At 45.7% G+C, this 20763-nt stretch overlaps 1 protein-coding gene across 5 annotated transcripts; it reads left to right on the forward strand.

Moving 5' to 3' along the window:
- Positions 1 to 9681: 9681 nt before the first annotated feature.
- On the forward strand, positions 9682 to 17276 carry TAL2 (TAL bHLH transcription factor 2). 5 transcript variants are annotated; one of them, XM_084800152.1, is made up of 4 exons: positions 9685 to 9766; positions 10074 to 10167; positions 14704 to 14948; positions 15213 to 17276. In XM_084800152.1, the coding sequence occupies exons 3-4, from the start codon at positions 14797 to 14799 to the stop codon at positions 15547 to 15549; spliced, it is 489 nt and encodes a 162-aa protein (XP_084656278.1). In that variant the 5' UTR covers positions 9685 to 9766; positions 10074 to 10167; positions 14704 to 14796; the 3' UTR covers positions 15550 to 17276. The 5 variants fall into 5 exon arrangements, with proteins under 5 accessions (XP_084656280.1, XP_084656278.1, XP_084656279.1 ...); XM_084800154.1 differs by lacking the exon at positions 14704 to 14948 and having other exon boundaries at positions 9682 to 9758; XM_084800153.1 differs by lacking the exon at positions 14704 to 14948.
- Positions 17277 to 20763: the final 3487 nt, after the last annotated feature.

The raw sequence follows: 20763 nt of genomic DNA on the forward strand, positions 1-20763 counted from the left end.
AATGGCTGGGTGAGTAAAGTGCTTGTGCTGCAAGGACGAGGACATGAGTTTGTTTCCAAGTACCAGCATAAAACTGGGGAAAGGCTAGCACTGGGGGCTGGGAGCAGAGATAGGTGGGTCCCAGGGACTTGGACCAGCCAAACTAGTCACTCAGGTCTGGGTGGGGCTTAGCCAGGCGAGCACTGAAGCCAAGAGAGCTCAGATGAGGTCACTCCTGGGACTATCCCACAAGTGCCAGCCACAAAAAGGAATTCAAAAGCAAACTTACACAAGGCCAGAGTGAACAGGAAGGCGTGGATGGTAGCCTTGCCCCAAAGCACAGAGCAAGTATGGTAGGATAAGGCAAGGTCTTGCCCAGAGGGTTTCTGGGAATTAGCACAGGCTTTTTGAAAACTACCGTAGATGTTAGCTGAGTAGAAACAAGAAATCTGCTAGCGGGATTCTGGGCAGTGGCAAGGACACGAAGGCAATTTTTGAAATGTAAAAAGAGTATAACAAGAAAGCCCTGGAGTCCATGCTGGGCCTGTGCATCACAGTGCAGGCAAAGTAAAGCGGAGGCGAGAGCCATGTCTGCACCTGTCGCTTTCACGGGTACCAGGCAGGGACGGGCTTTATGCAAACAGATGGCATAGTACAGGTTTTAAAATTCTGGGTCTCGTCCTCATCCTCATGTCCTGAAACCCAGGGATTATAAGGGTATTCATTCCTCTAGTCATGCTGCAGATGAGGGAGGTCGAGACCAATTGACCTCACCTCTGCTCTGTCTGTCTCGCTACCAAAAAAAAAAAAAAGTTGGGGCTCTAATAAATCAGGCGGGAAGGATATATCCATCTTGTTTCATTCGTGCCCATTTTCTCCCAGCTGGAGAATCTGCTGAGTCTGCAGAAAGAGCTCAAATACTTATTACAAGTGAATGGTGCGGGGCCAGCCTTGAATCCCTGCAAAATCGGAGGGGCGGTGAGTGGGAGTGGGCTCAGCGGCAGGCTCAAGGCAGGCTGCTTCCATTCCAGTGTGAGTCTTCAAAATGGGTCTGAAACGGCAGCTGATAATATTTATTTCAGGTCGTTTGCAAAGAAGTCAAACCCTCATTGGTTAAAAAGACAGACCCACCCCGGAGGCATGCAGAAGTAGGCAATGATGTCCGTTATTGAAAGCTGAGATGAGAACCCTGGTGAGAAATCACGGTTTTCTTTGTGGATCTGTTTTCTCTGTAGGTCCTCGGTGATCTCATTTAAAGCGACAACTTCTAATTTTTCTAAGAGGCTTCCTGGAAACCGTTGGCGGATTTGAGGGATAAGGAGCTGGTGCTTTCATGTCCTGGCGCGTGTGTTGGGTTTGGGATTTGTCAGTCTGGGCAACCCAGAGCTCTGAGCAGCTTGAGCCTGGCAGATTTCCCCCACCTGCCTCCAATACAGCCCAGGGAAAACAGAGGTCCCTCGCAGCCCAACCCAGCACCTCCACTCTTGGCCCCTGGATCTGCGGCCTTTATTTCAAGTTTGGTCCCCTGGGGACTGAGTGGGGAATGGGGACAGCTGATAAGGCAGGCACTATTGACTTTATGGGGGGATAGTCAATGCATTTACTTCCTACAAGTAAGCTGCACTCTTATCTGCTGCCCACAGAGCATTTAAATCCTGGCCAGGGAACCGGTAGATGACTCATGTTCTTATACAAAGACTAGCGAATAAAGGGGAGAAAAACAGTCCCACCCACCCCTTTCTTTCCTCTAGTACCTGATCCTGGCCACCCCACCTCATCTCCCTCCATTTTCACCACTGCTCTTGGGTTTATTGCTTGTAAATTAGAAGCATTAACTGCTCCAGGCCTACAGAACTAAGGCCAAGCCAGCCTTGTTTTGAATGGTTGGCAGGCAGCTGGGCACACCCAGGGCTGAGTGCCTCTCTAGTTGGTAACCATGAAGGGGAAAAAAACTGCCACTGACCTGAGGCAGTTATGTGCCCCACTTTATGCTCCAACGGTCAACATTTGCTCTGAACAGAAATACTCGCCTGGTCTCCACACCAGATGTCTCAGAGAAGACATAAATAAGTGTGGGTATGGATACTGATGTGGGTGTAGATGGGCAGGTGTTACCAAGGAGACATCAGCCTGGGTCCTGGAGAGTGAAAAATTGATGAAAGGCCTGATGCTCTCAAGAAGCTTTGTCTTTGTTTGCTATTGGTCCAGGGACCCTCTGGTCCCAGAGTCCTGGGCTCTGGTTCTTCCACATACTGCTTCTTCATAGCAGCACCACTCCAGGTCACTCAGAGGGCAGGAAGAGGCAGAACATGGGGCTGAACAGGTGAAAGAAGCCAATAAGAGCCAGGTGTGGTGGCACACGCCTTTAATCCCAGCACTTGGGAGGCAGAGGCAGGCGGATTGCTGTGAGTTTGAGGCCAGCCTGGTCTACAAAGTGAGTCCAGGCTCACAGAGTCCACAGAGAAACGCTGTCTCAAAACAAAACAAAACAAACAAAAAGAAGAAGAAGAAGAAGAAGAAGAAGAAGAAGAAGAAGAAGAAGAAGACAATTCAGAGAGCCCATTGCAGAAAATTAGAGCCACGTGCTTCGATTTCTGTCCCTAAAACAAATGAACAGTTATTTGAATGTAAAGTTTCTGTCTTCCTTCCTTTTTTTTTTATTTTGTTTTATTTTTTATTTTAAGACAGTCTTATGTAGTCTACTTTGGTTTCAAACTCCCTGTACAGGCAAGGAGTTTGCCTGTAAATTTGAACTTTGGATTCTCCCATCTCTACCCTGTTAGTGTTGGGGTTACAGGCCTACGGCATCTATTGTCCTTGTGGGGATGAAAGACTGCTAGGCAAGTATTGGACCAGCTGAGCTACACCGTCAGGCCTCTTACTCACTTACCACTTACTTCAGACACTTTCTATATAATAAATAGCTCACGGAGTCTTCATAAAAACTGAAGAAGTTGCTATTTACAATTTGTAATTAAGAAAACCGAGGCCAGGAGAGTAAGTGTTCCACTTAGGGTGACTGCTGGAAAAAGCTTACATTGTACAGATGTCAGTTGATCACCTCTAGAGCCAAAGCTCGGCTTCTTTTTGGCTACCCCAGTAAGATGCCTCATACCTGCTATTTCTTAGTATCCTAAACAGTATCCTAAACAGATAAAGAATGTTTATCACTTTAATTTCATAGGAGGCATCTTCAGAGGCACTCCTGCCTGTCCAGGGCCTGTGCGGACCCCATTTAGCAGACACTCTATGTGTTAGACTCTGGTTTGAAGATGCTAGCATGTCTTTTCTGGCCTGACTCAGAGAGGTCTAAAACGGACCGACTGTGAAACTACTAACTGCCTCCCACTGAGAGAGATGAAAAGCCTTGGCTTCCCATACTCAGGCAGAGCTAGCAGGCATGTCAGAGTATTTTTCCCTCGGTCCAGCCTGGTTTGCAATATCTCTGGCTTGCATCCATTGCTGCCCTTCTTATTTCTGGGGTGTTGTGAGGGAGCAGAGAGAGGCTCAGAAGACAGGAACTAATTAGTCAGAGTTGCAAGCCATGGCCTGTAAATGGAGCAGTTTACACCGAAGAGGGCCTGCAGCCTCTGCTGACCCAAGTGAGTTGGCTCAGTGCCCACGTTTTGTTTCTTTAAGTATGGGTTTTAGTATTTAACTTGTATAAGTATGTATATATATATATATATATATATATATATATACACATACATATATATATATATATATATATATATATACATGTACACGTATATATGCATATGTGTGAGAGACAGAGACCACACTAGTGAGAGAACTTGAATGAAAAGCCTGAGATACACTGATGCTTAGGGGAGGAGGGTGACATTCCTGGCCAGAGTCAGGGTCATCGTCCCCACTGACCTGCATTCCTGTCCCAGGCTCCTAACTGGTCTTCGCATCCTTCTGGTTCCTGCTCCTCCTTTTGCGGCCTCAACCCTTTCCCTGGCCTTGCAAGCTGTCACAAGAAACAAGCTGTGTGTGTGCTGGCGGGAAGTTGGAGGGCTAGAGCAAGGAAACAAAACCAGAACAGTCACAGTGCTTGCTGGCACCCCAGGACGTGTGGGCATAGCACCCCTCAGCTGTGCTGAAGTTTTACCATGTAGCCAATGACAGAGGATGAGATTTATTGTCAAGATCTCAGCACAGAGGTGTGGGGTCCTTTGTAAAAGAGGTACAGGGAATTTAAATTTACTAAAAAAATTTCCTATGGCCAACAATCACACCAGACCAATACATTAACTGTAAAAGAGTGACCACAGGGACTGGAAGATGAATCACAGGGTAAAGAAAGCATTAGGACAGGACTTCAGAGCCCTGTGTAAATGCTGGGCAGATCTGTCTGCCTGCCTGTACTCCCAAAACTGTGAAGGTAATATGGGCCCACCAGAGCAAGCTGGCTAGGTTGACCAGCCGCATGAGCATCCTCCAGACTCAGTGGGAATCCCTGACTCAGTAGACACAGTGGAGAGTGATGGAGGATGACCTCTACCATCAACCTCCCCTCCACATGCAAAGACACATGTACCACCCACCCACACATGCCCCAAGACATGTCACACACACACACACACACACACACACACACACACACACACACACACTTGTGCATAACACACACATACACATGAATTGTTTTTAAAAGATACATTTAAAGTGCATGGTTTAATTTGTAAAAGAAAACTAAAAAAGAGTTATAACCTTAATAGAAAGCAAAATAGAATTTGTGGTAGAAAGCTCAATAAAGAGGGTCATCTTTTATCGGTTTGGGTACATTTCTCTAAATCATCTGAACTCATGTGCATCTTTAAGCCACAAAAGTAGTTCATCAAAAGAGTTATAAACCTAAAGCAAGCTGGGCTGGGTGGTGCCTGCCTTTAAAACCAAAACTTGGGAGAAAAGTCATGTAGAGAGGCCAGCCTGGGCTACACAGCGAGATAGCTTTGGGAAAACAAAAGTGACACTTCTGGCAACACCAGAGGAAAGACCAAATACAAGACACAGAGAGGCTTCCACAGACTAGACTAAACCTTCCAAGACTTTAGAGTATCCACCTGATGGGTATATAAGAACAAGGAGTGGATTCTCTCTTTTAGTGGCTGTGAAACATTTTTTGGTTGTGAGCCTAGGCTTTAGTGGCTGAGTCATCTTTCCAGACATATGAAACATTAAAAAAAATAAGTTATATGTTGTTCAAAAAATCCCTATATGTGTGTATATATATATATACATACACACACACATATATATATGAGCAAAAAATACTATGTACATCTTTGAGTGCACCAAAAATGCACACTAGATACTAATAGCGTTAGATGTCAGAGACAGAATGATCCAACCCTTGTCCCAGGCCAGCCTGGGCATCATAGCAAGACCATGTCTCAAAAAAACTGAAATAAAATGAAAACCTATCCTATTGATTTATATGGCAAACAGCCAAAACTTATTTATGATCTAGAACACATAAAGGTAAAATATACCAGGATACGCTTGTAAGTTCTCCTAGGTATCAGGAGACTGCTCGTTCATATGATCAATATGTTGGGGGCACATGTATAATGTGGGGTTGGGAACAGAGAAGGTGGATGACTGCATGAGAAGATGTATGACACACCACTGATCGATACCTTGAAACCCAGAACTGAGGATTGAGACGGGGGGGGGGGGGGGGGGGGTTTCACCATGGGGGGCAGTATAGGAAAGTTTAAGACTGGTTAAGGCTGAAATTTAACCTCTAGTCAAACCCACCTGGGCTGGAGGAGCCTTCAGGGACGACTTGTTTTCTCCTGAAACTGATAGTTCTGCCAGTATTCACTGGCTAATCCAGACAGATCAATTAAAGCAGCAAGACCAGGGAGGCTGACAGCATCAGGACCTGCCCATCCCCCTGGGCCCTCCCCAGGAGCTCTGCAGGTGCACTCTCTCCAGGGGGCAGTGAGAGCCATGAATAGTAAGCTGTTTTAGCTCAAGCACATAGAGGCGTTTAGCTGCCTAAACTTAATCCCCCAGTAATCGGATTATGTAAATTCCTACTCCAACCTCTTGCACCGCAAGACCTAGCCTCTAAAAGCTCTACACTGGGAGAAAGGGATGGGACCAGGCCCATCACTCTGAAGAGCCACCGCTAGGAAGATGATGTACCCAAATGGCTTCTAAAAGCATAAAGCCAACAGTAACGTTTAAGAAGGTTCGAGAACAAAAGCCAACTCTCTTCCAGTGCACTGACACATTTAAGTTGCTTTCTCTGAGTCTTAGTCCTGTGTCTCAGTTCCTGTCCACTCGCACAGGTTTTCACTTAGCACCGGCCACATCTTCTTCACAAATGAAAGTGTACCATTGAGAAAATCTGTCACCTCACAGCTTTTGGCTAAGATGAAGGACAGTAGGCTTTTGTGGGACCTGTCAGAATTGTGATAGAATCGAACAGGGTGGAAAAGGCGTGGACACCATAGAAATGGTTTTTCTCTCACAGCACACCGGAAGAGCAGGGGCAGAAAGAGGAGCTGGCTACAGGTATGTTTTGTGAATATTAGGTTATGTTTCTGTGCACAGATTGGCCGGTTCCTCTTACTCTTCCCTTCACTCCATCTTTATACTACAACTAGGAGGCTGGGAGCCCCCAGCTGTACTTCCTGTCCCATCTTGGCAACACACTGTTGTCTTCCCATTCTCCAACCTCTCCACCAAGACGCCAGGCACCCAGGGCTCTGTCCTGGGTTCTTCACTTAGGAAGCCCTCTTCCCGGCCTCCTCCGTTGCCTACCCTGTACCCACCTTCCAAACAACAACCTGGATATCTGGAGGCCCTGAATTGATTTGCAGAAGCCCCCCCCTCCCCCACCCAGTCCATTTTCAGTGTTGGTTCTGTGGTCTTTTCAAGTCCACATAATTAATATACAAGACCCTTCACTGAAATGAATGGGCAAGAGAGTAGGAAGAAAACAGGAAGAAGTTAGGAGTCTCTATTTGTCCCCTTATCCTCAGTTCCTCAATTGTGGGAGCAAGCCTTGCTTCAAGGCCTTGTTTCAGTACCACTCCCCCAGCAAACAAGAACCTTTTACTCCTTGCTCTAACTAAAATCTATGCTCTCTTTTCCTCAGAACTGTCAATCTTATGTTTAGTCTGTTTGTAATGACCGCTTCACCTTTCTAGCTCTGCCCACAATACTTGAGCTTTGCAATTCAGGCAGTACCTTTTTGATTTATAATACAACTATTGAGTTTACAAGCGGGGCTTGGTGATGCATGCCTTCTGTCCCAGCACTCAGGATGCAGAGGCCAGGCATCTGTGAGTTCAAGGCCAGCCTGGTCCAAAGAGTCTTAGGCAGCCAGGGCTCTACAGAGAAACCCTGTCTCAAAAAACCAAAAACAAACAAACAAACAAACAAAACTATGTGTTTACATAGGTGTAGGGTAAGAAGACCTAGGGGTGACAAGTACCCTAAGGACTCAGTGTCTCGCAGCATTGATCTCTCCCATTGCATTAGGGCTCTGAGTGCTTTGGGGTTTGCTCCATGGTACCCAGGCTACAGAAACAACCTTAAACTTGACTTTTTCTTTTTATTGATTGACTGATTGATTGAGACAGGGTCTCTCTGTGTAGCCCTGGCTATTCTGGAACTCCCTTTGTAGACCAGGCTGGCCTTGAACTCAGAGATCCGCCTGCCTCTGCCTCCCAAGTGCTGGGATTAGAGGCGAGCACCACCACACCCGGCTAAGCATGACTTTCTTGATGCTGGTTCAGCTGATAGTCATCCCACTGGAGTGTCTGCTCACATTCCATGGCTGATGCAAGGCACGTGACCATGCCTGGCAGTGGAACCACCTGTACAGAGCTGCTGGGTATGTGGCAGTGCACGGGTTTCTACAACTCTGACAGAGAAAGGAACTAGAATGCAGTTATAACAACAATACAATCAACTACAATAAAAACGTATTAATACTGTATCATGTGCTTGCCACTTGTGATCCTAAATACTGTACCTGGTTTGTCTTCCTACTTGATCCCCACAGTTCTAGTGCTCTACCCAATATATAAAGGAGGAAGCTGAAGCAGAGAGGAGGTTAGTAATTTGCTAGCAACACCCAAGTGAATAAATCAGAAATTTCAACCTGGGTTAAATACAAGCTCAGAGTCAGTTGCTCTTATTCACCAAGGTGCAAAGCATTTATGAGTTTATTGTCCCAGCTCCTGGGACTTTCAGAGAGAGAGGCTCCCAGAGAGTCATTGTTTGCTCATACACTAATCAAGCCATATTTGATGAACATGTATTTGATGGATATGGAAAAGATAGAAGATAAGATAAGTAAGTATTATTAAGCAATGAGAATACAGCAGATGATGAAGTACGCATATGCCTGTGCTTGTGGGGTGTGGCAGGGGGCAGAATCTTAGCCAGGATGCTGAAGAGATCCTAGGTAATGATTGGGCTGACGAGATGGCTCAGCGGGGAAAGACGCTTGCTGCCAAGTCTGAAGGCCTCAGCTTGGTCCCCAGGAATTTACACAGTGGAGGGAGAGTACTGCCTCCCTCACGCTCCTCTCTGACCTCCACACATGTGCCTTGGAGCACCGCCCTCAATAATTGCATAAATAGAATCTTAAACATTGTAACGCCTTCCACTGGGAAAGCGGCATCTTAGCAGCGACCTAAAGAAAGTCAGAGCTTTGAGGGCAGGGGCTTACGTCTGGGTCTGTTTGGAAGTGTTCCAGTACTGGTGTATGAGCTTCCAGTACTGACCCGACTCACAGCAAAGGAAGGGGAGAGAAGAACTCTCTGGATAACCTGGGAGTGGCAAGTTTAGGCAGAGTGAACCCTGCAAAAGCTAGCAGGCTGAAGGATGCCTGATGTGCTCCTGAAAAGGCAAACCAGAGTGGCTGGAGCTAAGTGAGGCCCAGGAGAGGCAGGGACTAAAGAAAGCGATAAAGGGATCTTAGGGGCCATTTAAAGCCCGCAGCTCACTTTCCCTGTGGGATTTTTGTTTGTTTGCTTGCTTTTCCGGCAAGGCAAGGTTTCTCTCACTGCAGACCCCTGGGGGCTTCAAGTGTCCCACCCTCCCGCCTTGGCACCGCGGATGTGTGCCACCATACAGATTTATGCTTAGCTTTGAATGAAACGGAAAGCCACCGAAGGAAGACTTTACATCTAAGAAGTAACAGAGGTCTGACCTGAGTTTTCTCAGATCATTCTGAGAGATACAGAACAGAGGGAGGGAGGCAAGAGCAGAGTCCCTCCAACCCTGAACTAACCACGCCCTGTGCTGATCAACAGGAAAACCCAGACCAGACACATATGTGGATCCACCAATCTGTCCCGTACGGTGCTGTGTGTCTTCCTGGGGTAGTTGGTAAAAGTACAGTCCACATGCCTGAAATTCATGTAGAAGATCTGGAGCCGAGCATTTGGATGGGTCTACACCTGCATTGGGATTTGCAAAAGCACTCAGGGAGTTAGCAGGACAAAGCGTTAGGATGCTAGTCTATATAAGGGGAGGTTGGAAGCGGCAACCCCTGCCCTAAGAGCTTAGACAAAGAGGGTCCCTCCTTTCTCTGCTGCTCCTTGGCGCCTGTGCTTGGGAAGGCTGACTGGGCAACGTGGGGAGGGACAGGCTGGAGTCCTCTGCAGGAAGCCCCCCTCCTGCAGCCAAACAAAGGGCAGTGTGTCCTATAAAGGCTGTGGCAGAGACACTACGTCCAGGCGAGGGCGCACATGGACAGTCGCCACGACAGCCACTGGAACTGCACCGGCTCCCAGCTCCTGGCAAGAAGGTGCGTTGACTTAGGGGAGGGGAGTGGGAGTGGGAGTGGGTACGAACGTGGGGCCTCTCAAGCAGGCCACAGAGAACGAGAGAGAGAGAGAGAGAGAGAGAGAGAGAGAGAGAGAGAGAGAGAGATTTGGTAGCAGTCACCTAAGGAGTCCCGGGAACTTTCAGCGGGACAGCAGCAGCAGTGGCGCAGCACTTTTGGGGAGCCTCTCTGGCCTCCTAAAGCGTGTTGTCAAAACCGTTTTAAGTGGAACGCAGGATCAGTGCCCTCCACCCCAGTGCATCTCCAGGGTTCTTTATATCGTCCCCAGATCTCTGTTAGCGACCCTCCGACGACACTTTGCAGACGTGAAATTTTAAGCACGAGACACTTTTCCCCGATTCCTGAAACAACGAATCCAGCAGGTCAGTGGTTTGCCGCGGTGCGGTTAGATAACATTTTTTTTCAAGGGTGGGGAAGGGATAGGTGGGAAATGAAAAGGGGTTACAGACAAGTGGCAGATCGGACAGAAGAAGCAGAGAAATTAGGCGCTGCTGTTAAGTGTGCTTCAGAACCCATGGCTGCCCGGGCACCTGAAAGCAGTGCACCCTACGGACGCAAAGCCTAACACGGGCTCGGTTAAGAGAGACAAACCTGCTTCACGTATGTATAGTGGGTGCTAAAATGTGAGTGTATGTGTATATGTGAGTGACCATGAAATATGTACCTGAGACCCGCGTTGATGGGGAGTGGGATGGGTTAAGTAGATAGGAAACCTTCCTTCTATGGTTTACCTTTTATTTATTTTTGAACTGGCATAGAATAACTTTTTTTTTTAATCAACAACATGTAAGGTTTTAGATATCGTTGTAACATTTTCAAATAAACTGTGTTTTAGTCATTTCCTCCCCACGCTTCCCACTGCCCTCTATCCGCGTACCATCCGCCTCCCTTGTAGCCTTCCTCTGTACAGTTTTGCTTGGGACTTTTTTCTAAGGGAGCAGAGCCGTGACTAGTGTGGTTATTAGACCCCGTCCTTCCTCTGTCTCGCTATCCAAACTCCTATCCAGCTTTCTTTCTATGGAGTATCTGTGCTTCCAAGACAAAGTTGTTAAGAACGGACAAATACACAGGATCGGGTTGTAGAGACACTGAAAAATTCTAAGAGCAAAAGAGCTGTCTGAGCCTGTAGGCCTGGGGCTAGCCATGCAGTGATGTGAGCCACAAGGACTTTTGTGCCTTTCTAGTTTGGCCTGGGGTTTGTGTCCAGGAGCTGCAGGAACCAAAGTGCAGCACTATCAATTAGCTGCATCGCCATCTCGAGGCACATAAGTTGTTTTCTCCAGTAATATGTTATCTTCACTGGTGACAATATAATATATTTATGGTTTATTTAACATGACATCCACCCAGGTGCTTTCTACAGCATCCATGCTTGAGGGAGATGTGTTGGACAGGCAGGCCTTGAACTTATGACTCTTTTTTTAAATTAAAAAGAAGTTATGTTTATGGGTATGTATCTGTGCCCGACTTTTATGTCTGGTATCCAGAAGAAGGCGTTGGGTCCCCTGGAACTGGAGTTACAGACAATTATGAGCTGCTATGTGGGTATAGGAACTTGAGCCCAGATCCTTTGGATGGAGAGTCAATGCCTGTAACCACTGAGCCATCTCTCCAGGCCCTTTCCATCATTATTAACTTGAGTTTATTACCCCTACCTACCCAGGGATATGTGGACAGAATTCAGAAGTCTGTAAACTCGAATAAGGAGGCATCCATTTTTAGTTCTATTGACACTTATTCTAAATGTAAATAAACCTTTTTTTGGTTTCCTTCTCAAGGTAATGACTTTAAGTGTATTAAATACATAGGAACAGGGACTACCCAATTATATATAGTGGCTGTTCAGATACTATGATTTAAACTATAGAACAATAGCAAAGTTTTATCCTAAGACAAGGCAGTTGTGACACATTTGTCAGTGGAAGTCCCAGATATTTACATCTCATATCCCAAATGTTTCATATCTTTTGAAAATAATTCAAATGTCACTTCTTAGAAATTATCATAGGGGCTGGAGAGATGGTTCAGGGGTTGACAGCACTGGCTGCTCTTCCAGGGGTCCTGGATTCGATTCCCAGCAACCACGTGGTGTCTTGCGGCCATCTGTAATGAGATCTGGTGCCCTCTATACATGCAGATGGAACACTATATACATAATAAATGAATAAATCTTTTTTTAAAAAGGTTGTTTAAAAAAAGAAATTATGATAAAAGGTGTACTTTTTTAACATGTTAAAAATTAAGCAAATGTATTGCCCATATTGCGTTTTTAATTTTGGTATCTTAATAACTACTAAGTATAACTGATTATTTTTGTATCTCATTTTAACTTATGCATTTAAAAAATTGACATAGGAACCAACATATATTTAAAATTATTGTTCTGAGTGGACTGGAAATCCAGGCTTCCTAGATCACAAAAAGATTCATGGAGAAAAAAAAAAAGCTAATGAACCGTAACCTAGTAGGAGCTCTCAGTTGTGACAGTGATGCTCCACCTGTTTCAGCATCTATCCATAGCATCTGGTGTGGAATTTTCCCTATCTTGTATTGCTCTGAAATCAACATTAGTGGCAATCAGTCCTTGCAACTGGAAAAACACTAAATGTAATTTTCCTTTGATTTAAGAAGTACTGCAGCAATTTTCCAGTGGCCTCTATTTTGAGCTTTTCCAGCTTGTTAAGTCCCTGATTTCTATTGCCCTCATGGAAAAGGGGAGCAAAACACTCAAGGCTAAATCAACAAGTAATTACCAAGCAGCCCTAGGATGGATGATAGCCCACATTTTAGAAGAGTCTTTTTTTTTTTCTTTCTTTCCTCCCCCACTGTTCCTCCTGTCTGTCTTGTACAATAGGCTCCAGCCCTCTTAGAAAAACACCACAACCAGTTTATCCTGCCTAATCTTCTTTCCTCCCAGCTTGAAAAGGACCCCACCCCCCAGGGGACTAGAGTTGACTTGGCTGTGAGCTAAACCCTCTTTTGATAAGGCAGCTTTGCCCCTTTGGTCCCGGCTGGATCCAGTGTGAACCAAACCTAACAATTTTTTTTCTGTCTTCAAGTCCCCTTGATCTGGGTTCAGGTCTAGCTTTCTGTTGCAGGTACAGTTGGGTCGAGTTCTGTCAGCATACTTTTACTGTGGAACCCAAAGCCAAAATATTCAGAAATGTCTCAGGCTGGATACAACATAACGGGGCAGTGTACATTTGTAAAGAGGAAGAGAGACCTAGCCCAGTCATCTGTTTTCCAGGGAGGTGTGGTCTCCCTGGAGGCAAGCTCTAGCATGTAGGGGTTGGTCCTCTACTTTCACAGGACCTGTTTTCCTCCCTTGTGTAAACAAAATCCGTCTAGCTCAGGCTCTGGCAGCAGTACAGCAAGGTCATGCCCTGAGATGGAGTTCTGCTCCCTCCTCCAGAGTCTGCCATAGGTGGAAAATGCACTTTGAGAATGGGTTTGACACACTTGACCTATCATTAACTTAGGCCATCCTACCTTACATGTGCTCAGAACACTTAGATCAGCCTGCAGTCGGGCAGAATTACCAAGGCAAACTCTAGTTTCTAAGAAAGAAGGAAACGTCACATAGAATGTATTGAAAAATCTCGATCCCCCAAACACTGCCGACACAGTAGTGTACACTGCAGCTTACTCTAGTGATGGTGCTGCGGACAGAGAGCTGCAGCTGATCCCAGCATCTCCAGAGAGCACTCTGCCATGCTATGAAGACTCTTTTATAGTCAGGGTTAGGAGCAGGCAGGGTAGAGCTGGTCCCTTCCCCCAGTACCAGAGATGAGCCCCAGGCTTCCATCATGCAAGTGCTGTTTCCCAGGAAGGCTGAACTTAGAACTCTGTAGCTCAAGAAGACCTTGAAAGTGGAATCCTCCAGCTTTGGCCCCCCAAGCAGCTGGGCCTGCGGGCCTGTTTGGCCAGGCCCAGCTGAGGGCATCCTTTCAAAGAATATGGAGAAAAAGATGGGGGAGAGTGTGAGGAGGAGGTTCAAGAAAAAGGGAATGGCATGAGAAAAAAAGGTACAGTGAATTAGCAATACACACTCTTTTTGGAGGAGGCAGAGGGGCTAAGTGCCCATGGACACCGAGGCTGGAGCAAGCGGCAACTGTGAGCCGCAAACACCAGGCTGCCTGGGGCTGGCCTTTGCCTTAGTTGTCAGTGTATCATGACAGCTCCCACTAAAATGCACTAGTCCAGGCCGCCTTGGAAACAAGCGGGAGTCTATGTCTCCAAGAGTTAAAGATGGCAAAATGAGATGCAGCAGTATTTGATGATCTTTTCTAATGTGGAAAAGGTCAGCTGTGGGAATGCCCAAGAAGTCCAGGTGTCTTCTGGAGATCCGTGCCACAGGTCTCCAGTGCCTGTTCTTTTCGTTCTTATCAGATTGGTCACCTCCATGTCTGTGTTCATAAATCTGGGTATTACAGCCTCTTTTCTCCCTGATCATAGTCCTCCAAACGTGCTTCTGCGTGAACATTCTAGCTGTTGGATATTGGAACCCAGTCTTCCAGGTCAGCTAAAGCAAGGAGGGTTGTCCCATCTTCTCCAGTCCAAATAGCATTTTATTGATGGAACCTGCAGCTACGGCTTTTTTCTTTCTTCTTAAAAATTCTTACTGCAGGGGGCTGGAGAGAAGGCTCAGAGAATAAGAGCACTGGCTGCTCTTTCAAGGTTTCTGAGTTCAATTCTCAGCAACACATGGTGGCTCACAACCATCTATAATGAGATCTGGTGCCCTCTTCTGGCCTGCAGGTGTACATGCAGGCAGAGCACTATACACAATAAACAAATCTTTTTAAAAAAATTCTTAAAACACTACACATTCACACCCACCACCTCATTGGCTAAGTATATATATTTTACTCACACATGGTCTCAATTCTATGCTGTAGATGATTCTGATGAAGGAAGCAGTGGGTTGGAGATGAAGCTCACTTGGTGGAGTGCTGCATAGCAGGCATGAAGCCCCAGGTTCAATCCCCAGCATGCATAAACCAAAAATGCTGGAACATGTCTGTAATCCTAGCATTCAGGAGATGAAGGCAAGAGGATCAGATGTTCAAGGTCACTCTCGGCTGCATAGCAAGTGTGAGGCCATCCTGGAGTACACGAAATCAGGCCTCAACAAATGGGTGGGGTAGGTGGGGGGGGGTGTGGGGAGTGGGGGGTGGATAGGGTAGGTTGGGGGGGTGGGTGAGGGGTACAGGAGACGGACTAGGTGCAGATTTGCAGCTGGTGACTTCAAAATAATCTGAGAGAAAAGGCTGCAGAGTGTTGTTCTTCTTTTGCCTTTCTTCTTAAAAAACATTTCTAAAAAAAAAAAAATGTCTTTAAAAACTCAAAATGGATTTCCTAAAGTCTGAGTCAAGGGACCTAACGCCCCTTTCTTCTCCCATCTCAGGAACCTGGACATGACGAGAAAGATCTTTACCAACAGCAGGGAGCGGTGGAGGCAGCAGAATGTCAACAGCGCCTTCGCCAAGCTGAGGGAGCTCATCCCCACCCACCCTCCAGACAAGAAGCTCAGCAAAAACGAAACACTGCGCTTGGCAATGAGATACATCAACTTCTTGCTCATGGTCCTGGGAGAGCAAAGCCTCCAGCAAACAGCAGCAGCTTCACAGGGGAACAGTCTGCGGCTCTTTCCCCAACGGCCCCACCTGCCAGATGTGGACAACAGAACTCTACTCAGTGACTACGGAGTTTCTGCCCCTGGCCCAAGCCACGGGGCTCCCTAGGGCTGCTGTGACTGGCCCTAAAACCCCAGAACTCCAGGCAGAAGGGCTTGCTGCGGTCTGTTCTAGAAAACCGCGTGCGACAGTACAAAATAATGAAAAATTAAAAAGCAAATCAAAAGAACCATAAGTTTAAAACTGCTGCCTCCGTCGTGACTTCAGTAATGACATACCTTACACTGGATCTCACGTGAATGAACGAAGCGTGCTGCCCTTTGAATATATTTAAAATATACTTTGATGGAGGGCAAATACAGTAAATCTTACGATGGATGACTGAAAAGATAGCCACTGTGGAAAGAAACCAACCTGGGAAGGCCATGGACCCATCTCTGGAAGGATGTGGTATTCCGTTGCCCCCTTCCCCCACCTCCCCTGCACAGCAGAGCAGTGAGGATTGTGTGTGCAAAGGCTCCATATCCTTCGGCCTCTACAGAATCAGTTCAGCCTTTGATACAGATACTGTCTCTGAAACCAAATAGTGGATTTCATCCATGTGAGGAAAAACCTCTGATAGTTTATGAGCTAGACTTCATTGCATTCTTAGAAAAGTTAGCTAAAATGAGTGTGCAAAGCCCTGAGTTTGACACATTTGATACATTTTTATTTCAGCCCAACTGCCGGCCACTTAAGTCCGGTAAAATTCAATGATACTTTTGAAAATGCAAGTGTTGCCATTTTATGATTCACTGAGAGTAAACAATAGAAATAGAAGATTGCATGCTAATGTGCTAGGGCCTTTACCTTTGCCTTCCTGCCTCCCAGTCTTAAGCTGGGGGCAGGGCAGCAGCCAGCAAATTGGTGGAGCACTATGGATCTTGCAGTTACCACCCCACATCCTCCCGGCCCTGAGGGTGCCTGGACTCAAAGATGACTCCTGTGGCTGAGCCCCAAATGCAGACACTGTCTAGCTCTGGAACATTTAGCTCTTTTGACTTTATAGTCTCCTGACTCACGGGTGGGAAATCTATGGATTGTGGCTATGAGTTTCCAGTGTCTACACAACACAGAAATGGAAGCGTCTTTGGCTCTCTAGAAAGGATTTTCTTTATGAGTAACAAGGTCACTACATCATTAAGGTTGATTTAGCCAGTGAACTTGCAGCACAGCAGGTGTTCCTCTAAATCCTTTACGTAACCTGCACTTGATTAATTTCCCCACAGAAACAATACGGAGTACTGGGGCACGTTAGCACAGAGGCCAGAGGATTCTTTCCTTCCACCCCCAAACGTGCATATTATTTTTACCAGCCTGGGGAGATTCAAGCTTGTTCAATGTTTTTATGGTAGCTGTCAATTGAGTAACATTGCCCTCTTACCTGGCATTAGATAAAAATAATACATGTAACGGTGACTTTGTTTTTACTTACCTTCTTTGAATATGAGGATGGCACAGGGGACCTCTGTCCCTAAATGCAGAACTTTTGTGCTATACACAGAAGCCACTCTTTTTCCTGCCTGCTGGAGCAGTTATCTGGGCTCAGAGAGGGCCTCCCCCTGCCGTGCGGCAGAGACACACCAAAATGACATGAGGAGGTGGAGCTATCGTTCCACTAAATGAGGGGGATAATTATTTAAAGACCCCCCTAGAGGAAATCCTTTCATAGATGAATAAGCCTTTGCAATATTATTATATGTGATGCACTCCCTAAAATATTTATTCAGCTTGAATATTTCTATACCGAGTTGTATTAAATTAAATGACTGTCCAAACAAACAAACAAACAAACAGACAAAAACAAAAAACCAGAAACTCACACGTGGTCCAAAACCTAGTCACCCTATGTGTGAGACTGAAAGCAGATTCAAAACTCCTTCTATGGTTTTCTTTGGTGACCACATGTCAAGGCTGGGTGGTCCGAGCAGTAACCCTTCATAGTTCAAATGCATTACATTCCCCCAATTGCTGCATCTGTTTATGGGTCATTTGCATCTAACAGAAGAGTTAAACCATGTTCTCTAACTATGCTTCTCTCTCCTTGAACTAAACCAAGAGTTTGGTCTGCTTTGGACAGTAATGGAAATGTCTAGAAACCTCCTCCCAGCAGGACCTTGCTCTATACAGACTATCCACTTGGTTCCTCCATCTCACAGAAGAAAACAGCTTCAGAGTGACTTTCCAAAAGTCTTGTGGGCCATCAGCAGAAACCTGGGGCGCAGCTGCCTGTCTCCTGAGCCTCCTTAGCTTGTGCTTAGTGCTGACCAGTCACTGTGCATTTGGGATTGAAAACAAACAAGCGCCCCATCGTTATGTTAACCTTTCCCCAAGAGCGTTTAGTGATCTTCACACAACTTCTTTGTGATATGAAGTTAACATGCTTGGTAGAATGTGAGTAGATGAGTCAACCAAAGAGTTTACCTGTTGCTATGTTTTGGGAGTTTTTGACCTTGATTATAATTTGCTATTTAACTGTTAATTTATTACAAATAAATTATTTAAGAAAACAAACTGTCCTTTAATCTTTAGGTATAATTTCATAAACTTACTAAGCATTTCCACCTCCCTCTCTACCTTTATGGTCAGTGTCCTGACTCAGGAAAAAACAAAAACAAAACTTTCCACAACTCATCCTTAGTTTAAGGGGGAAAAAAAAAAAAGCATGAGTCCACATCTCTCCCTCTCCGCTCATGTCCTCACAGCAGCGTGGTAGTTTCTTTCCCCTTTCTACTTTTCTTTTCCTTTTTACACCACAAAAGATCCTTGTGGTCTTGAACTCACAACCCTTCTGTGTCAGCCTCTTTTACACTGGGATACAGGCAGATGCCCCAACACCTGACTCACGTGCTTTCCTAATTGCCTCAAATTACGGATGTGGTCAGATCACTTCCCTACTACCAAACCTTCAGTGTCATCTACCATACAAACACAATACAGCAAGAGCAAGGCCACCTGCAAGCCTGGCTCCATCATACAGCCTGAGATGTTTTACGTGGGCCAATAAAATGGCTCCACTCAATGATCCATTTTCCCTACTTCTTCCTTTAACCTTCTTCCTTCTACTTGCCTCTCTATCTGTGTTAAATCTCACACACTAAATCCTTCATGGTTGGTCTTAATAGGTATCCCCTTCCGCTTTCCATTCCTTACCATCACCCCTTTTTGAGATGGGGGTTTCACTCTGCAGCTCAGGCTGACCTCAACCCTCTGGCCATGCTGGTTTCTCAGCCTCCCCAGTGTTGGGATTACAAGCTTGAACCACCAAGGCCCTGGCTACCTACTCTTACCAGTTCTGGATTCTTCGATTCAACCCACTCACTGCTTCCTTATTTCCCTTATCAGATTTACAACCCTCTTTTCTCTTACCTTGAATTATAAACACCTGTATAGATTTTATTATTATTATTTTTTTAAACACTAAAATTCACTCAGAACAGGGATGGATTCTGATGTTTACTCCTCACCACAACCCGGCAACTGGCCCCACATGCAAAATGTAAAAATGATGCTATCTATGTCAAGAATATGTTTGATGCTGGACAGTGGTGGCGGACGCTTTTAATCCCAGCACTCCGGAGGCAGGGGCAGGTGGATCTCTTGAGTTCCAGGCCAGCCTGGTCTACAGAGCTAGTTCCAGGACAGCCAGGGTTACACAGAGAAACCTTGTCTTGAAGAGCAAAACCAAACAAAATGACAACAAAATAAAAACAAAAGAATATGCTTGGTTTCCTCTGATAAAAAGAAAGACATTAAAATGAAGCTGCACAGGCTGATTTATTTCCCCCTGAGTTGCTTCTCTCGTTAAAGTTTCCTATAATTTCCATGCTCAAGAATACCCCTTACAGCACCTGCCTTGTGAATTTCATCACCTAGGAATGGCTTGAGATGGCCAAAATAAGTATGAAATTATGCACACCTGGCATTGTCCTCAAAAAGGCAAAAGATGAAAGGGATTGGAGATAATGGGCAGCTTAACTGCTGACCCACAGGGCAAAGGTTAGTCAAAAGTCACATCGCTAGCTACAAAGGTCAACGATATGGGGGGGATCTGAGAGCCCAACCCAACAGCAATGCAAAGCGAGGGCTTTGCAGCAGGTGTTAGAATGTCCGCCAGGGATCTCAAGAGGCAAGGGCGGCACAGGCTTCCCAGCCCAGCGTCTTCTGGTGCCCCACTTGCAGCTTAGTGGAAACAGGCAGACTGGCTTCATTTTCTTACCCTCGCTAATGGTCTAGCATAGAGAGTTCTAAAGACACTGGGTTTGTACATAAGCCTCAGTTAGGCTCATAATTTGCCAAGCAACATTTATTACAAGAATTTAAAAATGCCCACTCAAGGAATTCCCCTGGTAGACTAAGGAAGGGGACTGTTAAGGGTCCTCACTGGAGAAGTAGTGAAAAGTGTGGGATATAGTGAATATAACCCCATTATTTGATCTAAGTAAACATAAACGCAATGTATATAGGTGTAATCAGAATTCTGGTCACAGAAGTATGTCCATGAACTCAGTGCAGGGACACTTTCTTAGTCCTAGCTATGGCACAGGTGAGACACAAGGATTGTTTCTGGTCCAGATTTCATGACTTGTACAGCACAATGAGAGAGACCCCATCCCTTGGGGGGGGATTCTTTCTTAAAGAATTATAGACAAGAGTATTTTAGAATTATATGTCAGGAACATATGAATATAATATTAAGAATAAGAATGACAAAGTTTTCACTACCTCCCAGATACTGAACCCAAGAACTTCTAATTTTCATAATACTAATATATTTGCTAATACAGCACTAAATGTATTCTATTAATTATAAGTACTTCTCTCTGTGGTCCTGGGATCTTGGGAGCGTTTAGTGGGCACTCTACCACTGAGCCACAACCCCAGCCCTAACTACAGGCATGTATCACATCAGTATGGATCATTACCATCTCACAGGCTGTCTGAGAATACATAACTACAGGCTCACAGTGCTGAATCAGAGCTTCACTCTCAGCTGTTTTTACACAGGATAACTGCATCATAGAAAGCTAGGGTGGCTTTTCATGGCTGTTTTATCTACAGACGTGCCCTCAATTCTTTCTGACTCTAACCACGTCCATGGAACTTCATGGCCAGGCACACCCTTAGGTAAAGAAGCACCAAAGTCCCTAGAAAGAGGAACTTCCTCTTCCAGAAGCACCAGGCAGTAGTTAACACCAAAGGACCTGTGAGTAGACAGCTGTGCACAAGACGACGCCTTCAGTACCGCAGGTGGTTCATGGTGTGCAATCGTTTGGTGCCAGC

This window comes from Acomys minous (assembly GCF_964271855.1).
Source record: "Acomys minous genome assembly, chromosome: 1".
Lineage (NCBI taxonomy): Eukaryota > Metazoa > Chordata > Mammalia > Rodentia > Muridae > Acomys > Acomys minous.

Excerpts from the sequence above, each read along its gene's own strand:
- TAL2 (XM_084800152.1), top strand. The coding sequence starts at position 14,797 with ATGCATAAACCAAAAATGCTGGAACATGTCTGTAATCCTAGCATTCAG. Across the intron at positions 14,949-15,212 it reads GGCCTCAACAAATGGGTGGG|GAACCTGGACATGACGAGAA; the intron begins GTAGGTGGGGGG and ends CTCCCATCTCAG.